The sequence below is a fragment of the Triplophysa rosa genome, linkage group LG24 (assembly GCF_024868665.1).
Source record: "Triplophysa rosa linkage group LG24, Trosa_1v2, whole genome shotgun sequence".
Lineage (NCBI taxonomy): Eukaryota > Metazoa > Chordata > Actinopteri > Cypriniformes > Nemacheilidae > Triplophysa > Triplophysa rosa.
Window position 1 is genome coordinate 12,132,934 of NC_079913.1, and position 24,140 is coordinate 12,157,073.

Below are 24,140 nucleotides of genomic sequence, written 5' to 3' on the forward strand. Positions count from 1 at the left end.
TTGAGGAACGGGCTGGAGAGTTATCCGCCACAATCAGCCAATAATAAAGGCTCCCAGGAGATAAAGGAGACCTCAGTGCTTCATTAAAGGTTGATTTCTTTAAGTGCATCTCTATCATCTAGATGAAAAGATATGATGGCCATGGATTAGTTTTGGACACCTACCTGCCATAGCTGGGGGAGATCTTTAACAGGGGACGCAGAGGTTTACTTGAGGTTTTAATAAACTAAAGTGGGCCCAAAGGGTCACCCTTAGGGCACTCAGCTTGTCTTTAGTGGAAGAAAAGGAGATTTGGTCCATAGCATATGGAGGACCACCCTTATAGAAACAGAGGTTGAGTACAACGACATATTAGCATTTAAATCAGAAGGGCGAAAGGAGCGAGACGAGCGAGAGAGAGAGAGAGAGAGAGAGAGGCTTGGCAGCGGATGTGTTCTACTCAATGATGGTTTTGTGTCGACCCAAAAGAGCAACTTGATCCATAGACAGAATTAACTTAAAATGTCACAGACTAACAGCAGTTTCGCCAAAGATTAAACAATGTCTCCAACACCCTATAATCTTTAACACCATAGCTGTGTGCTTGAGGTCTACTTAATAAAATTACTACATTTAGTCAAAAAATAAATTCATTTTGGATTACAAATTGCCCCAGGAAAGAAAGTTTTACATTAAATTTCCTGAAATTTAGGTTAAGTTTAAGCCTTAACCTAACCTTGAGCCTTTATCAATTTTACAACAATGTCCTTTCTGTCTCCCAAATGTAAATCAAAGGTCTGGTTTATTTGTTACTCTCCCAACACAGAAGAAACATTGTGTTCCTGGGCTGTATTTACCGCCTCTGTTCAACGCTTGTCAGATTGACCGTCTGTGGAAAAAAGCTAACTTTTAGTTGTTGCACTGATTTCCCTTTCAAATAACAAAGGAGATGAGCAAACTATTCTTTCAAATGCCCCCAGACAAAACAGCCTGCATCAAAACATTTCTTTCACTATGGGTGTATAGGATCTTTGAACCGTGGCATTGTAGTTGCCCCGAATCCTTTTGTTGAGTAAAAGGTGCAATCACACTAGGCTTTAAGCATAAGAAATGACTTCAGACCCTGTGGCAAATAAGCAACAGGATATTTACTGTCCAAGGCTTTTTTATATGCCAATCTCTGATGTTCAGATCCTGTGATCGTCAAATGTTTTTTCACTATTCTGTACTAATCTGAAGGTTGCAGTTCTCAAAACTTGACCATTGATAGGCAAGGTAATGATGAAATGTCTACGCACACACTTATTTACATACTCTTCTAAAGATACACTTGCGTAAGAGCTTGGAAAAGACATGTTAAGATGATCACGTTTATGAGATGTGTTATCTCACTGGATTTTTGTCACTGATATGAACCGCTCTGCCACACTAAACGCTTCGGAATTTGGCACTCCGAAACTACAAGACAAGTTACAAGTTAAGCCAGATGCCAAGATTCCAATCAAATGTTTTGTCTAAGGAGTGCCAAGATGTGCAAAATATACTTGTGCCAGTAATAAAACAATTTTAACATTCCGTATCACTTTTGTAACAGTTTATTTCTATTTCAAAGGTTATAATAATCATGAATACTGCATATCTGTCAACATCTACAGAATGCAAATCCAGGTGAAAATGTAATCAAACTGGAAGGGCATCGCTTTCAGTAAGTAAAGATATTGTTTCGTGTTGACATAACTATGATCAACACCTAGCAGGGCAGAAACAGCTGATGGGAATGACCCACTTACAATGGATATTACAAAGGGTATCAGGTACTGGTGTAAAATTACCCAGCCATATCATAGAGCGAATCATAGAAAGTAAGACAAAGAGAATCTCGCACTGGAAGGTCTCGGTATTCCTGGACAAAGTACCAAATCTAAAGAGCTTGTATTTGGACACTTAAATAGCTCATGACCTGCTCATTTTACGAAGGTCTAGTCTATCTTAATCATTAAATAAAGACAAGATCCATTTGGCAAGCAGTAAGTGTCCATACATTATAACTTTTAACCCTCTGACTTGTCTTCCCTTGAAGTAAATAATACTTCTGATGTTTTGAACTGCCATTCCCACATAAAGTGTCCAAATACATTTAAAATGCAATATAAAATGAGGCCATTTTGCTTCTAGATTTCAGCCAAATAAGCAAACTGATCACGTCACTTTGTTACTTACAAAACAATATTGTAAATGTTTTTTGCTTTATATAAACTGTGCCATTAATCCATATTCATTGCAAGAATCGTATAGTTTTCCACAGAAGCAATGGCACAACATGTCTTTGGCTCAATCTAGCACTGCCTGAAGAGATATAAAAATACATGTTACACAATAAGCTCTGATGAAAGGCCAGGCAAGAAGTCTGGACCTGTTGCATGTATCTGTCACCATAGGCCTGCCCTCAAACACACTGCGTGCTCTTCTGCAAGAACCCATACATGCTCAGAAAGTGTTTTGAAGAGATAGTTCACCCAAAAATGAAACTTCTGTCATCATTTACTCACCCTCTTGTCATTTCAAACCTTTATGAGTTTACTTCTTCAACACAAAAGAAGATATTTCGAAGAAAGATGGTAACCGAACAGCACTGGCTATATGGACTAATAATTGTGAATGGGGGCCAGTTAATAACATTCTTCAGAATATCTTCTGTGTTCTGCAGAAGAAAGAAAGTCATATAGGTTTAAAATGACAAGAGGGTGAGTAAATTATGACAGAATTTTCATTTTTGGGTGAACTATGTCTTTAACACTCCACAATCAATACCTCTAATGGGTTCTAAACAAATTGCTAACATGCGAAATACTGTACAAATAACTTTACATTTTGCCAAAATTAACATGTCAAAATGTAAGGAGGACCCTCAAACGAGTCTCGAGCAGAAAATGGACTATATTGTTAAAAGAGGTGTGACATGGAAATGTTTTGAGTTTCTATACAATTACATGGTTGTGTATATTTTATTTGTGAAATAAAATTACTCATAGTGTGAACGGGATAATGGTCATACCTCCTACCCCTAGTAAACCCTGGCTGATAAAAAGTAACTTCCATATATCTCCATCTACTAGGAACTAATGTAGATACATTTCATGATGGCTTTTTTTGCATCTTGTTGTGTCTTACCTTCAACAGACTGGCCAATACTGTGTAGATGCGTGATGTTGGGATATGTGCTGTTGATGCCTTTCAGATACTGCTCTATTTCCACGCTGTTGTGATATTGAAAGATCAAACCATGAGCGGATGGCAGCCAGGACCAGAGGAACAGGTAAAGCATGAAGACGATCATACTTTCAGCCAAAACAATAGAAGAAAGCATAGAAACAAACATAAGAGGACAGTCATGTTTTTGATACTTTCTATTGTCTATGATCCACCAAACACCTTCTGGCCACAGGTTTCAAGAAGATATTCAATTAATAAAACATTAACATTTAAAATGTTTACATGTTATACATTTATATAGTTTATTGCAACCTATTAACACAACTGGCCCATTCTTTATTATTATTATTGATGCATTTTTATTTCATTTGATTTAGTGAAATTGAAAAACAAAGTTTTGTTTGAATCTGTAAATTGGAAAAATACATTTCAGTGTCTAATGTTGTTGATTTATTGAAATTATGGCATCACTGGCTATTTAGTAAGCCTTTTATGCATAATAGGCATTTTAGAATAATAGTAACAGTACAAAAATGCCACGCTTATGATGCCCAACATGCTGTCTAGGTAGAATGTTCACTAGGATTTCAGACACATCCAAGGTCACATGTCTAAACTATATAATAAAATACATGCTTATATACTTATAAATTGTAGGGGTGGGGGGGAATCGATTCACCTAACTATCACAATTCTTTTTAAAACGATTTTAGAATCGATTGTTTTATACCAGAATCGATTTATATTTAATTATTTTACTTGACCTAAGAGGTGCTGGAGCGAAGTTACTCGTTATTAAACACCTGAGAAGCACAGACTATTATTTTATGTTTGCTTTATTACATTCATTTGCGCTGTTGCTATTATTTTTGTTGATTTATTCCTTTTAACTAACTGTGGCAGGGCCAGTAGAAATAATTCTTATTGTTGAGCCCTGTGTGAGATATAAGGACTTGTCTCAAACTAGACATGTTAGACATCTCATCAGAATAAAGCCAAGATGAGACCAAATTACAAATCCTGGCCACAAGAGCTCAGAAGAACTGTGCTCTCCTGTTGTTTACAACAGATAAAGAAAAAGTAGCATACAATAATTTTATTTGTTAAAAATGTGCTTAATTTGACTGGTTTCTAATTGGTGCCACCAGTGCCATCCCTCTCAAATGTTAGTCTAGAGCCCTGTTTAAATCCCAAGCGTGGAAAACAAAATTCACAATAAATTGTAATATCGAATCGCAAGTTACATAATCACAATTCTTAATTATCGCAATATATATATATAATATATATATTGAATCGGCACACAAGTATCGGGATAGTATTGAATCGGGAAATAAGCGTATCGTCCCAGCCCTGATAAATTGCTTGACATCACATGTTTTTCTATATAGTATCTAGTATTCATAATCTTTAAGAGTATAGCATTTATTTAACGGGCTAAAGAGTCGTTGTTTGGTGTCACCTATGTACAGTACACCATTACGAAATAGCCTAAAACGTTAACGGTTAAGAGAGGAAGCTGAACTGACAAGTATCAGGTGCCAATGCACATATACCATATGGAACTGAATTTACTTGATACTTCAATGTACTTAAAAGTTTAACAAAAAGCGACCGCGATAGTGCTATAGGACAGTCATGGCTTTAGAAGTCAATGTCACGTTAGGCTACTTAAATGCGGTGTCACATACTAACAATTAGCATAATGAATCTAATTAGCATGCATCCAAACACAACAACCAAACTGACAAGGTTTACGAGAAGTAGAACACGGCATTCTTTAACTAAACAAAAACAAAACGCTAATATATCCATGAATATTTCGGCAAATGTTGAGTTTACCTTGCGCCTTGTGTGAAGGTTTGATATCTCCGGTTGCTGTAGCCTATTGATGTTGCGCTGTGTGTGAAGTTACTCTCCGGTCATGATATCATCTCATATCGTGCCCAGAAAGTTCATATGCTGTTGCCCTGCCGGGGTCATAAGTGATGTGAAGATGTCTTCGTCCATACTGCGGTATTAAACTCACTCTTGTCTCGTGCGCTCGAAGCGCGTGTGTGTGCCGCTGCTGAAGGGAACGAGTCAGAGGCGGAGCTTTACACACACACACGCGCATTCTCTTGTAGTGGGTTCGTAGTGTATACTGTATATTCAACAAGCTTAAAGTATCAGCGGTGTTGTTAATCAGCTATTTTAATGAAATCAAATTATTTATTCATGAAATCAAATTGTTGATTATTTTAACAACAAACTGTTCAGCAATTATAACGAAAGCGTTGCAACGACGAATTCTCTTCGTCATGGCTTATTTGTCATGACTTTATTTACATATAATACTATTTAAATATGTGTCTACTGCCTTGAAGTGGACATGATTCAAAAGCTCAACATGAAAAAAACAGGAAAATGTTCTGCTTATAGAATAGAGCAAACAGAAACAGGTGTCCTTTTTATGTAAATAAAGCGTACATAAATAATAACACTCAGATATTGCTGTCACCCTTTCACTATACAGTTTATACACCATTGTTTAAAATCATTGATGAATAAAACTGGTTTGAAGCCAGACGATTTCATTTGAATCTGAACATTTGTCTTTATTAATAGAAATAGGGATCCGTTCAGTTTTGCAGTTGTCAGGTTTAAGGTGCAGCACTCATCCAGCGTATCGCCAAAGTCCCTCAGGGCGAGCAGATAAATGACATACCTGACGCTGCAAGTTCTTTAGCTCTGATCGAGTTTACCTTAACGCACCATATACTGTATTATTCATGTTAATAGACTTAATGATGCGTGTGAAGCCTATAGGCTACAATTGCCCCAAGAACTTACCAAAACATGTTAAAATATCCCCGCAAACATTTGCATTTCCTCTTTAATCTTTGTGCTGATTTTAAAATGTGCTTTCGTGAATATGTCTGTGTTACCGTGTTAAGAAGACAGTGGAATATAACACATTTCAAAGGTCTCAGAAGTTGTCTGGAAAACGGCAAAAATAAATTTTCCACAAACTCAAAGCAGACCTATTCCTTTTTAAAGCATGGCCGGTAAATCATATTTAAATTCCAGCCTACTTTTGTCCTAGTTTTCATACAGTGCAAAGAATAAACAGATTGCTTAGATCAATAAACATGAGCCATGAATATGCATTTGTCATACTTTGAATTCAATTGAACTGACCTACTTGAAAAAAGAAAACATTTTGAATGTAGTGGTTTCTATTACCATCACAACTATAATAACAAACTATACCTGAAAATTAAAATGAAAACACACCTGTTCTGCACTGAATAGCTTTCCTGTGGCTCAGTGGTTAGAGCATGGCACTAGCAATGCCAAGGTCATGGGTTCCATCCCAGGGGATTGCACATAGTCAGAATCAAATGTATAATACAATGCAATGCAACTCGCTTTGGATAAAAGCGTCTGCCAAATGCGTAAATGTAAATGAACTAACCCCTAAATCTAAGCTTTTCCACAATGTAACTCTGTTCTCACATCAAAAACTGCACTTACTGAATAAATGAATAAATGTAAATAACTGTGTCACACGCTAAACATTTATATGGACCATTATGGATGTGACAATTCCCTTACCTGACTATGGAACACTATGCTTTAAAAATCTTTGTAGCATCTTATTGGCCAAGTTAAAAAGCCCGCACACAAGTCTTCATGATATTCAGTCCCCAGATATTGGTTGGGTCCCTCCTTCAAAGTAAGCATTTGAGATTTTTCAGTCAGCACAAAAGTTTAATAGGGTTACGGATTTGTTCAAATCCACAATCTTAAAGATGAGCAATAGTAATAGAGATTTTGGCCGCATAGTTCTGTATGCATTCAATCCTATAATTCCGACAACTTCTGTTGTGTTGCATGTATGAGGGTGCACTTTGTTTTGAGTGTGTGTTCATGTGTCTCTGCATGTTCAGATGATTGGGGGATATGACTGTACAAGTTCTGAGGAGATGTTTCCAGATGTTGATGCAGGCATGGCCACTGTATGTAAACATCCTATAATCCAGACATTCTAAATCTGATTTAGATCAAATCATGTTGAAGGTTCTCCTTAATTGACATTTAGTTTAGATTATGGACCTCTCCAACAATGAGTTTATGATTTATGTTAAATTATAAAGTTTGGTAAATAAAGGAAAGTTACAAAAAGTGCAGTGCTGTGGGTCTACAGGACCAGGATTAAGACCTTAAATCAGTTTATGGGAGCTGGTCTCCCAGTCTAGCCAGGATGATTTTTTGTTCTGTCTTTGATCTTTTGATGTTTTTAAAGCAGGGGCTTCTCAACCTTTTTGACGCCAAGGCCCCCCACTGTATTCAACAATATTCAAAGCCCCCCCTCCCTACAACGCGAAACGTTTAAAAACGTCACTAATATAGAATCAATTGTAGCGTTTGATATCGCGTCGCGCCTGATGTAGACAACAACTCTAAATAACATGGAAAATACCGCCTACCTTACATCCTACAAATAGTATATCTGAAACATGTCATCTGAACACATACAATATCTGCCGCTTTTGTTCTGACTACATGAAACAAAGACTTGTTTCTCAAAATCCCCGTAGATATGAGCTTTTGCTTTAGCATGAAGATGTCACTTTAGCTCTCTGGAGCACGAGTTTACATTGTTATAAACAACAAATGATACCCCAGATGTAATCAGCATCAGAACTTAATAAATTAAGATGTTTACATGACATTCCCCAGATGATCGCTTTTAAACACAGCTATCTAGATGATGATTTAAATTCCAAGCGACTGCTACAAGAATGAACAACATTCTTTCACCCGTAGCAGTGCCGCTGCAGCGGGATCCACACACACACGTGATCAATTAGCCGGTTCCTCGCCTTTGCGTTTACGGACGTGATGTGATGACACGAAGAGGTACTCCCCCAAATTCAAATTTCCTGCATGGGGCGACCAGACAGCACAAAATATAAATCATTATTATAAGCTTACCGTTGTGAATCAGGATAAGATAAGACAATCGTTTTGAACACTGATCTGTCTATGTATTTACTCAGTTATTGATTACTTTAAGCCCCAAATTATCGCGGATTGCCACTTTAAAAACATTTGTAAGCAAAAAACATTGAAACCTGCTGACTTTCATTTTGTGTTCCACAAACAAATACAGGTTTTGAATGACATGCGTGTGAATATGACGACAGATTTTTTTATTTTGGGTGAACTATCACTTTAAGGATTTTTGACACTTTTAAGCTTGGCCAGGCCGCAAGATCAAACCAACAAACCCCCTTATATTGTGTTTTTGTCCTGGGTCTTTATGGATATTTTTGGCTTCTCATTAATGATAGGTTGCATCGATATTATCATCAACAAATAAAAGCTCCAGTGATTGTTCTTAGAAGATACGCATGACTCACGTCTTTAAAAAAAAACTTTCCAGTGGAGCCAGTAAAAAACTTTTGTAATATTCTCTTTGTTCCCGAACAAAGCATGTCACACAAGCTTTAGTTTAATGTCAGGTGACTGTCTGGGTCTCTGTTTTTCATCAAATTCACCTTTTTTTGTCGCAGAATGTCCTGTGCTACTCCAGAGGGGCCCAATATGTAGACCACCATTCACGTCAGGGGACGTTTTCCTGTGAACTGCACGGCTGGAGATTTAACTCGACCTCCACGTCGCTGATCTGCTTAGACAAAGAATGGAGCTAGAAATAGCAGGCATAGGCCTATGCCTTCCTTAACATGAGAGTATACACATCAGTCATTCTTATTATTAACATAGGTCACAGCTGTTGTCTATTATCTTCACAACAAAAAAGTGCTTCTTAAATTTTCACGAGAAGTTTCCGGATTAAAAATTAATATCTTTAACCTGAAGGTACTGCATTTCGGCTGCAACTTCCCAGGAATAAAACCCACGATCTTTGCATTAGCCATAATCGTATGATCTACCAGTTTAGCATGTAAAAGTTTTTTTTGTACATGTTTTTGAATGGGACAATTTATCTTTGTCATGAGGACCTGTATTTATTTTCTCTCATTTATTCAATTCCATTATAATAAATTAAATAATAAACAATGAAGATTAAAGTTTATGTTGAGAGTCATCTATAGCAGTGGTTCTCAAACTGGGGGCCGTGGCCTCCTCGGGGGCGCCAAGATGGTTCCAGGGGGCCACAGATTTTGTGGCATTTTAGAAATATAGATATTTATCATACATTTTTTGCAATCAAACATCAGAAAAACAACGCCACCAACCAAAATAATTGATGTTTTAGCATTATTTAACTGAATATTTTCTTGGTTTAATTAAAATTTTAAGTTTAAGCTTGGAAGTCTTTATTTGGGGGTCCGCAAAGTAATGCACTCTACACAAAGGGGGCCTTACAACAAAAAAGTTTGAGAACCACTGATCTATAGTATCACTTACTTCCAAACCAACTTCTTCATAAATTGTTAAGCGATCTACTGTACCAAGGTGTCTAAGAGAAGCAGGGAGACACCTGGTGGCTGCAACTAGCATTGACAAGGTGAAGTGTATAAAATAATAATGATGACAAAACATCAAACCAAGAGGCCTTCATTAAAAAAATAAATATATTAAACATTTATTTGTTTTTATTAAAAAAAAATCTGCCTGGATGCCCGAGTGAACTTAAAGGAACTGACTTCCAACATCCACTAAAATAACCTTGACACCAATCGATTCAAATTACAAAACTGACTTGGAAATGAGTTAGTTCTGTGAAAAGGTCTAAAATCCATGTGTTTACAGATGCCGCTTGGTTTGATATTTGTTGTAATGTAATAACCTTTATAGATGATCAAATACATTTTGTGGCCACTGTGACCTCTGCATCTACAGTATCTGCTCATCCAGTTAGTTCCGATGAACTTGTTCCTTCCTCATTCATTCATATGTGCCTTATGTAAATGTCTGATTGTTGGCGTGCGGGAACACAATGAAATATTTCTAACAATAACACACACATACATAATGACTGGCACTTGTCTTTTTAACCACCTCATGTTGTTTATTAGAGAAGGGACAATCTGAAAACAAAGTTGCATTTAGTAGCCTAACAGCGAAATAATGTTCAGTCCAACAATCAAAACTGGAATGTTGTATGAAAATGAAATATGGGTATAATAAACAAGTCTGTATAATGACAACACAATTTGGGGCTACAGCAGAAAATAAGTTAGCTTGCTTTTTAACAAATAAAACATTGAAATAATAACATTGTTATTATTGCGGCGATATGAATCAATGCAAATCAATAAAAAGAATACCTTAAGAGTGTGTGTTGCATGGAATGTTGTGGAAGCTGTTTGGAAGACCGGTAGAGCTAATAGACAGGTTATAATTTGATAAAGATAATCTATGCTTATCTCTGTATAAAAACAAACAACATACAGTCTGAAAACAGTTTTTGTGGTATTTGAAAGGCAGACATGTAAGCCTACTGCGTGTCAAGCAGCATACATACTGGGTGTGTGTTATAGAAATGAAAGTGGCAATTGAGTTGGTAGTGTCAGATGCCATCAACACAGGTATACACAGATTAAACAATAAAATTATAACCCCAGCTATACATCATATTCCGGTGGATAATCAAGAAAAATTTGGAAAACGCTGCATGAAAATAATCCATAAAACATACAAATCAAAGCCGAAACCCAGCCGGATGACCCATGCAGAACAGCAGTGTGCTTACTTGAATATTAGTAATCAGGTTTTTAACGCATGTAGTGCAGCAAGTGAATGATTTCAAGATGATTTAAGAAAAAAGACAAAAGAAGCGTTCCCTCAAAAATAGGTCAATGGGTTATGAGGGAAGGAGCTTAATCTAGTTTCCCAGTATAGATTAGAAAACGGCGCACCTACAAAACAGGACCAATAGATCTGTGTCAGTTTAATTCATAGCATGATTCTGTCACAAAACCTGTGCTATTTGTAAAACTGGAATTAAACAATTTCACAATTACAAAAAGGTTCATTATTAGAAGACTTGCCAGGTAATAACACATATTGGACCGACTTTCACACACACCAGCTGCATGTTACCACAAACACCTAGACCATTTATTGCATTCTAAGATTTGCGATTGGATATTAAAATATACACTGCAGCACAGACGTACAGTGAATTCAGTTAACATAACACATTCTTTGACTATTAAAAAGTGACTGAATTTACCTTTAGTAGTCAAGATCTGGTATTTGTGGTATCCAGAATCACTTCTTGATTTATAATGTATTGCATTTGCAGGTCGGTGCCAAAAGGTTTTGAGAGCGTCCTAAATTGACTTCCCTTTGAGCTTAAAATGAAATATCTGAACTCTTATAACGTGAAAAAAAATATTTGAACACTGTAGCTATACACTGAAAGTTCTTTTCACTGTTATAGTTTGTTCATGATTATACTTTCCTACACAAATCATTGTTCTTGAAAAATATATTCACAATAAAATAATTAAGTGTACTCTAAAGTATGTATATTTATGTTTCAAACATGTAAAAAATGTCAACCAGTAACTGTGTCCATGTGAGAGAAGCCCTCCGAAAATCCATTTAAATATCTCAGTGTGCTAACCAAAAAAAAAATCTCTCGTAGCATGTTTAACCATTATATAGCTCACATCGGCAGTTAAAGAACTGACAAGAACAAAAATAAAACTCTTTTCAGTCAGTCTTTGTACAGCACAAACGGTTGGAACTGACAACCCTTTTGTTACAGTAAGACCTGCTGCGCAAACAAACAAAACACAAAACAAACAACACAAAAATCTCGCTAGCCATCACTTACGTTAGTCCCTTTAGTTCTATTCCAGTTTGTTCACCTCAGAGTAACATGGACTCTTGCATCGCAAAGGCCTCCTGCGCTTGCCTGTAGTGTTGACCTCCAAACAGCGGGGGGAGCTGTTGCCTGCCAGAATGCTCCTGGTAGGGTCCTCTAAAGTTGAGCACAGCATCCGAGATGGCCGTGGGAGCAAAGGAAAACTCTTGAACGGGGTGAACGGGAGACAGCTGAGCTTTCTGGAAGCTGGGAGATCGATCTAACCCTGCTAATAAGTGTGGAGGCCCCGCCTCTATTTCTCCATACCAGCCCTCTCTCCGCCTGGGTCCCTCATATTGCAGTTCTGTGGCTGGATAAGCGGGAGACCCCGTCAACCGTGTGGGCTGTCTCAGGTAATTCCCGCTCTCACCGACACTATCCATTTGGGTTTGAAGCTCCGCTGGAGCTACCCTTAAAGGGGGCATGCTGGGTGGTGGCCGCCGGTAGGTTACGTAGCTGTTGTGCATTAGTGCTTTCTCTGGAGAATTGTTAGATGAGGTACGTGATGTTGTGGCGTAAATTAGCTCGCTATACGGTGGGCCGTACGGTCTCTCCTCTTGCCGAGAATCTGATATGTAGGTAGTGTAGACAGGCGTCATGCCGGGCGGGTAGTGCAAAGGTGCACGCAGTTCTAGTTTGGACGACATCATGCTCTGTTTAGGCATTCTATACGGAGAAACACTGGGTCCACCGCTAGGGGCACGGGTGGGGCTGGCTTGCCTCATAGAGGGTCCCCCGTATGGTCGGGAGGGAGGGCGAGAAGGTGGCTTCTCCAGCTCTAGGATCTCCATGTCCTCTCCATCCGGTCCCGGTACATTATCGTATTGCGAAGCGTTGGATGCGCGGTTGGAGCCTGCCACAAACCCTCTGGAACGTGGCCGCCGTTGTGCCCCGGTGACCTCCTCTCGAGTTTGGGAGCTCGGGGAGGGTGGAACACCCGTCGTTAGACTCGACTGGCTCTCCCGAAGTGCTGCCGCCTTGACCGCTTCCAGTTTGTCCTCGGAAGGCTTGACCCAGCGGGGTGTGATGTCCCGGCGCATGCTAGATCTAGCACTGGTGTTGTGATTCATCTGGTTCTGGGTTGATACTTTGCCGCCGTCTGTCGTGCTGTTAGGAGTTGGGAACTTTTCCTTCGAAGGGTCCGCTCCCCGCTCCCTTTCACTTTTGCTAGGATGGTGCACTTTGTCCAGGGAGCTTGACGGCCGGCTTTCTTGATACTTCTCAGGCGATCCATCAGAGATGCGAACAAACCCTGCTTGTTTACTGACGGTGCTTGCAGCAGGGCTAGGACCACGAGGAGGACCCTCGCCTGTCTGTCCGACCGGCTGCCCGTTAGCCACGTGATTGGTCGCTGATCCAGCCAATCCAGGAGGCTCAGGGGGAAGTCGACCTAATGGTTTCTTAGGAAACTCATCATCTTTACCTGTGTGGGTGATAGCAGAGCAGCCAATTAGAGTCGACGTAAACACAAGACGCATAGAAGTTTTTAAGACCCTATGAAATCAAATTTGGAGTTGCTTAGGGTGGTGTCTATTAGCTTTGAGATCATCTTTATTGTGCTACAATCTAAAAGCATAATTGTCTTTAAAATCTAAAGTCTCTCTCTTCCAGGAAATAGACCAAAAAGGGACTTAAGTGCGCAATTTTGGACCCAATTAAGGAAGTAGTTCACCGGATATAAACAGATCCGAGTGATGCATACAAATACGGATGGACGCAATAAACTTGAAATCTCATTGGTCCTTGTGTGCCTTGTGACGAAACATGCATATGACAACTAGTCACGAGACAAGCGAAAACCAATGAGATTTGAAGTTATGGACATTCCTCCGTGTATGAATGCGTCACTTGAAACTGTTTGTTTACATCTTAATTTATCTAAAAAATCTCGAAATATGACTAGTTTTGTTTTGAAAGACATATATTACTGAACTAGATTCAATTGGATTACTTTAATGATGGATGGATGTGCTTTTTGGACGCTTCATCATGTTGGGTCCCATATTAGAAGATAACAGAAATGATGTGTTTGAGTTTAACTGAGGAAAGGAAGACATATACATCTGGAATGGCATGAGGTAAATAATAATGAGAGAATTTTCATTTTCCGGTGAACGATTCCTTAAAATGCCTTTAATGACAATGTCCCTTACATTAATACTACTTTCTCTGTAATATTAGAAAAAAATAACTAATAAAAAGCCATTCGATATGTTTCAATAGGAAGTATGTCAACACGCAACACAATTTCATGGGGTCTTCAAAACATACAAATATTAACAAACACCACAGTGCAAAAGTCATGCAACAGTCTTTCCGAGGAACCAAACTGCCAACAAAAAAGTGTTACAGACAGTTTATACTTGATTAAACAAAACGAAACCAAAGAAACATCCACAGCTGGTGTCAAATCCAAGTTCAGATTGTCATAGATACGATTAAATGAAAAAATCAACACAACACTTACAATTCAAGCCTGACTGACAAGTAAACCACATTGAGAAAGGATGCGTTAGGTACATTTCTGAACACACAGTATATGCACGATATTCACGAAGTTCGCAGTGAAGAAAACTGAAGAGAACGTCAAGGGAATGATGCACATTTACACAAAGAGGTACTGATGGTTGGGGCAGCTCTTGGTTTGTGTTAAGAGAGACGGTGAATACCATGAGAAATCACGTACACATAAATCCCTCCACAAAAGTTTGGTGATTCACATTCAGTGTCCAAAATTAATACCCGCCGAGTACCAGTTGCATGGCACGTGTGGCATCAAGTTAATTTTGGACCCTGTTCACATGTACCAACCTTGATCAGACAGTCACTAACCAAACTTATCTACTTTTTTCTCTGCAAACAAAAATATTTTTAGACACGCTACTACAGAACTACATAAAATACTTAATAATACTAAATCATTCAAAAAAATAAAACGAATGCATACTGATTTGCAACAGTCTCTATAATCTTTCAACAAATGTTTCGGAGACGTTCCCGAAACAGTTTAAAGGAACCAAAAAAAAAAAACGTTGTACTGAAGAACCCAGGCTTTGTGAAAGACAGAGAAACAAACGAGGGGAGGGCGTGTGCGTAGTGGGAGGAGACGAACGAATGGTTGGTTGATTGACAGATAGAGTAGTCAGCATGTAATTGCCCACCGGTTGGTTTTGTAGGAGGGTTGGCGCCCCCCTTTCCCAGACGCACTAGTGTGAGCTGAGGCTACGTTTGAGGCGAGAGGGAGAGAACGCAGATTAGACACACGGCACATAGCAGCAGTAAGTGTGTGTGTGTGTTATAGAAACAAAGAGAGAAAGAGGAACAGATTAACAATGTTTGCAGTGGGATGTGTCAATGGCGACATACTGCAGCCTTACATTTTATGATAGAACTGTATGTTTGTAAGTAAATAAATATGTGACAGTACCTGGAGGTGGCAGCTCAAGTTTAGAGCGTCTGAGCTCAGAAATGGAGTTCTGAAGCTGTTCTATTACTAAGTCGTCCTCATAAAAGAAATCCTTTGACAGAGTCACCTGAAGAAACTTGACCAGGTCCTCCATGGACAACTTTAGGAGGGTCTCTAAAACGCACACACGCACACGCACACGCACACGCACACGCACACGCACACACACACACACACACACACACACACACACACACACACACACACACACACACACACAGAAAAGAAACTAGAATGTGACACTAGCATGTCTGAAAACTCAGACAAGACAAATTACATATACAGATGTTGACCTGGATATTTATATAGACGTCTATTATTTTTAAATAAAGTTTATTATAATGACTGTAACCGCACACTTATGAAGGACCAAATAATAAGCAAAGCATTAAGAAATACATAAACATAACTATGTAAACACACACAATCTGGGGTGTCATTACTTTTGTGGAGTTTGAGTATGGTGTATGACATCGCGGTCAGAATTCGCTCTCCTTCCAGAATATAAACGTCCCAAATTCTCAAGGTGAGAGTAAATGGAGTCTATTAAAAAAACAAATACACACACGTAAAGACCTACAAAATGAAATACTGCTATAAAATGATAACGGTGCATTTATTTCAATAACAAAAATGCGTTAAAGAGTACATACCCGATCCAAGAAACACTGAAAGAACCATTTCAAGGTGTACAGGCTGGTGAACACTTCCTGATTATCCTGTAGAGGGCGACAAAGACACACGTGTCAAACACACATGCATACAGCACTAAAACATTACCAACATGTTCAGAATAAAATCTGCGACCCTGTCTGTAAGAGTCTTAGATTATTAATATATAATATTATGAGATATCTGACATTAAAGTTTGATTTCAATAATTATTTCCATTTTTGACATGTCCTTACTGAGTCACTATTAAAAATATCAAGGTTACATTTTCACAGAATGTTTTTTTCATTGTGTCGCATGATTTAATGTAGAAAACAATAAATTATGAATAAAAGTGACTTTAGCTGGGTTTGCACAGGCAATTTTTTTTAAATAAAAAAGAAACAGTACACTGTAAAAGTGTCATACAGTAGAATGCTACACCACTGTGTCACATGATCTGGCATGTTTAAGTTTTTGCTTTTTTTTGCATTAAAACTTTTGGTCTGATCAAACAATAAAATGAAAGAAAGAGATTTCTAGTTATTTTATCACAGTACTGTATATATGAAAGCACAACGGGATATGGCAGTGTAAGGCATTTCAGCAAATGTATCATTTAGGAATCTCAAACTGCACTCACTGTCCACAGTACACATTACATACAGCAAAAATAACCCAAGTAAAATGATAGTTTCCAATCCTAAACATAGACAAACTGTATAGTATATGCGCCCTCATAGGAAACAAAGGACTATAAAGAGCAAGGCGTATCCTTTTTCATCATACTTTGAATTTTAATCCACTCACATCAAAGGGCACAAATAATGAATTCATTCATCTATCTCTTTATTTATTAATATTCCCTTTAATTAATTAATCTGCCATTTAATGAATCCCGGGCTGGCATTTCTTTTAAGCTCTTTCTGTTACAAGAGACTCAGGCTTTGCCAGCTGCCCCTGAGATTTAACTCGGTTTGTTTGAGGTTAATACAACGAGCACAGCACCATTTCCAAGCTTTGGAGTAAAAAAAGGTACAAAAATGGTAAATCGCAGCTACTGCATGAACAAACCTTTTTTCAATAATTACTAATGCATTAATTACAAAGTAATTACTTAATTACTTATATGTCATATACTGTAATTGTCATCAAAACTCGACCTATAAGACTGAAACAAGTTTTTCTCAACAATATGAAGACAAAAGTTAAGAAATGACCCGTGTTAGGACTTCACATGTGATTATATACACTCTGTATGTATGCACAACAATTTTATGGATGTAAAAAATCAGGTACTCCCTGGAACCAGCTTACAGGTAGTATGTAGTGCAGTATATCAAGGAGGTGGAGGTTGTTGTGTGTCTTACTAGATGTTGTTTGAGTTTGGGCAACATCTTCTGCAGAATGCGGTCATGATGTTCCTGGAAGCGCAAGAGTTTAGGGAATCCTGGAACAAAGAAACCTGCATACATACACCCAAACAGAACTGTTAAAGTGAAATTTTGTCAAATTGCAAATATGAACTGTGATGTGCATATTTAAGAGGATAATACTTCTCATTTGTTTCTAATAAAATAACATTTTTATTAAAAATATATCATCAGTCAGTGTAATAATTAAAATGAAAGGTTGAACAAAATAACGAGAATGTAAAGTACATGTTATGTCAATCTTTTGCTTCATTTCTTCTACATTTTACTGCATTACATTACGTTCTTTTACATGTACACGTGCAGCTCTGAGTTAATTTTCACGTTTAAAGGGATAGTTCACCCAGAAATGAAAATTCTGTCATGAATTACTCGTCCTCAAGTTGTTCCAAACCTTTATATATTTCTTTGTTCTTTTGAACACAAAGAAAGATATTTAGATGAAAGTTAGCAACTGAGATTTCTGGGCCACCATTGACAACCATAGTAGAAAAAAGAGTATGTTTTTAGTTCTGTTTAACACAAAAGAAGATATTTTCAAGAATTTAGGAAAACAAACAGCTCTAGCGCACCTTTGACCGCCATTTTTTGACTACCCCAGACAAGTCAGTTGCTATCATTCTTCTAAACATCTCTCTTTGTGTTCAACCGAACAAAGACATTTATTCAGGTTTGGAACAACTTGAGGTTGACTAATTCATGGCAGAATTTCCATTTTTGGGTGGAGTATCCATTTAAATGTGGATGCTGACCTTTGGCCCCTGCTGAAATTCTACTAAATGTGTGCGCTATAAGAGAATTACACATCTCTGTGGGTTATCCGAGGAAACAAGGATGAAATACTAGAGATACTAGAGATGTATGTATTTACAGTAGTGGCCAAAAGCGACGACAATTGACATCTTCCTCCTTCATCCAAATATTTTATTAAAGATAAAAAATTGTATGCATGTTGCATTTGTGTGTATGGAGTATAAACTAAAGCTCAACTTTGAGAATAATCTAAGAAGGCTTAGTTTAAAATTACACACAAAACATGAGCAAAGTTTGTAAAGACAGCCAAGGAAAAAGACCACAAAAGGTTTTTTTTGTATATTAGAAAAAAAACATATTCCCTAATAATTCCGCAAATAATTTTGTTTCATCTATTTTGTACAATACACGTCATATTCACTTCACTTTGGGCTACTGTACTGCTGTATTAGGGAGAGAGCAAGTAAGTGTGTACCGTGCATAGAGTGTTTCTGTCCCGACAGCAGTTTGACCAGCGCCCAGAAAGCATCCTCTTCATTCATGTAGATGAGTAATAGAGCTGTAATCTGACTCATGCCCTGACAATAGCCCACCTCCTACAAACACACCAAAAGAAAGAAACCATAATCTGCCAGTTCCTTCCACACATAAAACAAGTGCAAACACATACTCATGACTGACAAAAAGACTCGGGTTCCTCTTCTAATATAAGTCTAGAGGAACAGCCTGATGACAAACTTCCTTTTTAAAGTGAAGACCTGAGGACAAAAAAGGATGTTTGACTCACCGTGTTATAAACGGAGTATGCAGTGAGCACATGAAACAGATCCTGTTGTCTGAAATACACAGCACAACACATTCACATTCTGCATTTCTATGATATATGACATCATTTATTTCTTTTCACAGTTCTCTCCATCTCTTTCTAAGTGTTTTGCTGTTTTCTTCCTTGTTCAGCTCACAGCTGTATACCGTCACACTGTGAGAATGATCCGACCCTTTCACATCTCCCAGGTAAATGTCACATCAGTCAATACCAGCACTTTAGCCCCGTCATAATTCAATACACCAATAACTCAAAGAGAAACGGAGGGTGCGGGCGTCTCGCTCTCTCTCGCGCAATTGCACGCTCAACTTTCTCATTTCGCATGTCGCTTCAGCGCTGCAGTTTTATGGCCATGATGAATGGAAGCACCGCTGAGAAGGTTGTAAAAATGTATTTTACACTCTAAAAAGCATCGACAAAGCACCAATCGAGGGACTCTATTAATAGTGCAATTCACTCCAGTTGAAACAAGATTCGATGCAACTTTCGCCAAAAAATTCTTCGCGACAAACCCGTGCATGGCGAGATGTTTAAAATTATGGGTTTAAAACTAAGAAGTTAGCATCCATGATAATCCATACAGTAATGCACTTAATGTATAATGGAAGTCTATGGAGCAAGTGTAAAGCGGCCCATTTTTTTTTCTTAAAGCCCTTATATAAATATCTTCATTGAAAAATGTGTTATTTAAGCTGGAAAGTTGTCGAAAGCATCCATTTACTGGTGGGACCACTGCTCTGTGTGGATGGAAAAAGTGCTGTGTTTAATTTCATAACAGTCTATTGCACTGAACCCTGAAAGTAATGAAAACTGTGGTAAACTAATATAATCCAATAATGTTTCCTGCATTTACCTAAACAGTTAGGCTGAAATGATAAATGATATAAATGCAAACCGAAGACGTGCTCATTTTAAGCCCTTTTAAATTGCATTATGGGAAATCATGAGTGGTGCGTTATGGGAAATGTTATTATTATTTAAGCAGAGCACTGATGCAATAAGATAAGAACTGTTTATGTGTGTGTGTGCATGCATGTGTAAAACACTCACTTGACATCATAGCGGTGCATGAACATAATGTGATCTCTATATGTACGATTTACATCCAGATCAATTTGACGAACATCTGGAGACAAACTCCTTGCTTTGACCTTCAGTTTCTGGAGAGACAGAGAGAGACAAATGATTGTATAAACAATAAAAACTTCCAATGAATTACAGTCAAACACTCCGCAGGCCACAAATGAATCCAAGCACACGCTCAGAGACCACGGCATGAATTCTGACACACACACAAAGGCAAACTGAAAAGTGTGTTTTCTGCCCAGCTGGATGCTGCTGGGCTTGAGTAAAGCTGCTATTGTCCGAGTGATATTTCGCGGTGCGTGTGTCAAACCACATAAGTGTTACTTTCGAAACCTCAGGAGCTGCCGATTTTAGAAAGTCATATTTAAGCATAGCATTTGTGCTTGCCTGGGGGAACTCAAGTCCAACGTGTGTGTGGTCCTGGTAAACCCTACAGTGTGGGGACTGAAAGTTCCCATGATGTTTATTTAAACATAAACGTTTGTGTATAGAATATACACATACAGTTTATACAGTATAAACATTATTACGTCTATAAAAAGTCCCCATAAAACATGGAGCCCATGTATGTGTGTGGGTAAGTGTGTGTGTGTGTGTTTACCATTTACCTCATAAAAGTCCTTCTTCTCCTCCTTGATTTTGGGGACGTCGAGCAGAAGACACCAAACCTGACCCCTCAGCTGCAGTGGAATCCCTTTATAGATCCTCCTCACCAGCTACACACACACAACCAAATGGGTTAGAAACTCAACCACATACATTCGTACATCCATTATATTGAACCACATGTACTAGAATGGTATTAAAACGGCTGTTTAATAAAATATTACATATGCACCGATATTTCTGTACCGATATTCGATTATATAGAATGAGACCTGCTGATACAGATGGCTTTGCTTTTTATACACGGTTTCAATCTTCTTTAGCTTTAATGAACTCTTAAAGGTGGATAGTCGAAACAAAAAGTTTAAGAAGTTCTAGCGACGGCCCCACCGAATGAAATTCTAGCAGCATAGAGCTTACAAACTGCGATTTTGTTGTCATAACAAAAGACGCTTTCTTCACACACAACGCAAGCTCCAACGTATTCCACGAGTTTTTGATTTAATCGGCACTTACCATTGGCTGTTTTTAACAATCTGCTGATGTCAGCACGAATAACCTGCCGATAGTTATTAAAGGGGTCGTATGACACGGCTAAAACGAATATTATCGTTTGTTTTAGATGTAATGCAATGTGTATACACGATTTAAGGTTCAAAAAAGCTGTATTTTCCACATACCGTGCATGTTTGTAGCTCCTCTTTGCCCCACCTCTATGATTTTTTACAAAGCTCATCGCTCTGAAACACGAGGTGTGCTATGATTGGCCAGTTAACCAGTGAGTAGTGATTGGTCGAATACTGCAAGCGTGTGACGGAAATGTAACGCCTCTTACCATATTTGGAACATCAGGTTCCAGAGCAATTGTACTGACAGGTACGCCCACCTTACTTGCGTATACATTTGGGCAGTCTTAGTCAAATCATACTGACGTAGATTTGTGGGGGTGTGGTTACACGAGGTGTTTCAGGCAGGTCTAGGTGAGCATTTGCTTTTTCGCTTTTAGCTGGAATGCATCTTTTGTTTTATGGGTATGTGCTTAGGTAAAATGATAGTTTTCGTTTCATTCTGTAAACTACTAACAATATTCCTCCCAAATTTCAAATGAAAATATCGTTTTTATGTGCATTTATCTGCAGAAAACTGGAGAAACAGGTGAAAATATGCTCTGTATTTATCAGACCTCAAATACGGCAAAGAATTCAAATGAAAATGAAAGTTCATATTCACAGTTAAGCAACACAACAGTAATATCTGTACGTGTATTTATGAAAAGTTCAAAACTTATTTTTATTGTATGTTGGATGACTTCATGTCACTCCTGTGGTTTGATTTTGTTAAAATTCAACAGACACTGGACTGAAATGTCCACAATACATCTAGAAATGCTAATTAAATGAAAATTTGGAATGGTCTCTTTTTTCTGTGGCTGTAGTTACTATAGCCAAAGCATCGTAACCACAAATGAATGTTTTTGCCTAGACTCACTGGGGGAACATGTTTCGTATTTTTACGTATTAAATCGTATTAATTCGTATATTTATCTATTAAATGTGCATAGAGTTTGAAGACTAATACATGGATAAAAGAAGGAAACCCTACAGATTGTTTTGAAATTCACTGACTACACTATTCAATAATACAGTATATACTGTAGTTAACCACTGTCTAAACATTCAATATTAGTTTAGTAGAACACACTTTTGTGTTTCACGGGTAATTGTGCAGTCAGTCAAGATTCAATTCCCACCAGAGGCTAGATTAAGAGCTCAAAAGCAAAACGCTGAACCCACAAAAGCTAATGGCTGACGTGAATCGTCTCTCAGCCACAATTAAACCCACCCGCTGGAACAGACAGAGAGACAGAGAGCGCGAGATATAGTGAGTGATGTACGATAGCAGAGGGGTGGAGAGGTAAATGAAAAGAATGAACACTCTTCCGTTTCCTGCTCTCATCTGTCCACATTACTGCCGCTAAGTGATTTCCTGACCATCTCTTCCCCCCTCAGGGCCATCTGCGTATGTGTGTGTGAATTGATGACCGCTGAGTAGTTCACTTATGATAATGATGATATTAATAATCTCTGGGAGCTCCTGTGATGAGATTATTATTGACAGACAGCAGCGGGCACATATCTCACCACCACATATCGAACATGCGCGTATATGCGGTTCTCTAATCTCGATAACTATGGAAAAATGAGGCGATTAAGACTCCAATTCCAAATCGGAAGGTGTCTGTGTATTTGTTTGTACGTGTTTGTTGATGGGGGATTGGCGATGTAATAGTGGGTGTGTGGGAAGTCAATGACTCCATCTGTTTGGCGGAAAAAAAAGACTATAAATGCAGAGCGAGTGAACAAATTTCTGTCACTCAAACAAGTAAAAAACGTACAGTATGTGAAGGTGTTAACATTGTTTCATCTTAAAGCGATGGCTTCCCCAACAATTATTTATTCACGCTCATGTTGTTCAAAACCTGTATACGACTGTTTATTCTATGGAAAGAAGATATTTTAAGAACTGTCCATACGATGGAAGTCAATGGGTGCCAAATTAGTTTGGTTACCAACGTTCTTCGAAATATCTTCTTTTGTTTTCTGCAGAAGATAGAAAGTCATACAGGTTTGGAATGACATGAGGGTGAGTAAATGATGAAAGAGATCATACATAGAAATGATAGAATATATAGAATTTTAAAGGGGTCATATGGCGCGAATACGCGTTTTTCTGTGTCTTTGGTGTGTTATAAGTTGCCCATGCATGTATTAGACACGTAAAATTGCAAAAATTAAAGTGTCGGAAACAAAAGATGCATTCTATCTAAAAGCGAATTCTCACACAGACCTGCCTGAAACGCCTCGTGTAACCACACCCCCACAAATCTACGTCAGTTCGTGGTATGATTTGACTAAGACCGCCCAAATGTATACGCAAGTAAGGTGGGCGTACCTGTCAGTACAACTGCTCTGGAACCTGATGTTCCAAATATGGTAAGAGGCGTCACATTTCCGTCACACGCTTGCAGTATTCGACCAATCACTACGCACTGGTTAACTGGCCAATCATAGCACACCTCACTTTTCAGAGCGATGAGCTTTGTAAAAAATCAGAGAGGTGGGGCAAAGAGGAGCTACAAACATGCACGGTATGTGGAAAATACAGTGTTTTTGAACCTTAAATCGTGTAACACATTGCATTACATCTAAAACAATCGATAATATTCATTTTAGCCCATTTTATTGGGAGGGAGTGAGGGAGAGAGAGAGAGAGAGAGCGAGAGAGAGAGAGAGAGAG

At 38.3% G+C, this 24,140-nt stretch overlaps 2 protein-coding genes across 4 annotated transcripts in view; both read right to left on the reverse strand.

Annotated features, from left to right (window-relative positions):
* Positions 1-5,261, reverse strand: part of cpm (carboxypeptidase M) — a 35,089-nt gene extending 29,828 nt beyond the window's left edge. Inside the window, exons 1-2 of the mRNA XM_057323809.1 lie at positions 5,035-5,261; positions 3,151-3,317 (exon numbers count right to left, since the gene is read on the reverse strand). Coding sequence (XP_057179792.1) covers positions 3,151-3,316 — 166 coding nt within the window. The 5' untranslated portion in view covers position 3,317; positions 5,035-5,261. The remainder of the gene's footprint in view (positions 1-3,150; positions 3,318-5,034) is intronic.
* Positions 5,262-10,196: 4,935 nt separating this feature from the next.
* The window catches only part of usp6nl (USP6 N-terminal like), a 63,562-nt gene continuing 49,618 nt past the window's right edge, over positions 10,197-24,140 (reverse strand). For all 3 annotated transcript variants that reach the window (XM_057323807.1, XM_057323805.1, XM_057323806.1), the window contains 9 exons: positions 20,846-20,953; positions 20,202-20,311; positions 19,113-19,161; positions 18,801-18,921; positions 17,510-17,604; positions 16,142-16,207; positions 15,932-16,031; positions 15,450-15,602; positions 10,197-13,445 (listed from right to left, as the gene is read on the reverse strand). In XM_057323807.1, the coding sequence (XP_057179790.1) occupies positions 12,028-13,445; positions 15,450-15,602; positions 15,932-16,031; positions 16,142-16,207; positions 17,510-17,604; positions 18,801-18,921; positions 19,113-19,161; positions 20,202-20,311; positions 20,846-20,953 (2,220 nt within the window). In that variant the 3' untranslated portion in view covers positions 10,197-12,027. The remainder of the gene's footprint in view (positions 13,446-15,449; positions 15,603-15,931; positions 16,032-16,141; positions 16,208-17,509; positions 17,605-18,800; positions 18,922-19,112; positions 19,162-20,201; positions 20,312-20,845; positions 20,954-24,140) is intronic.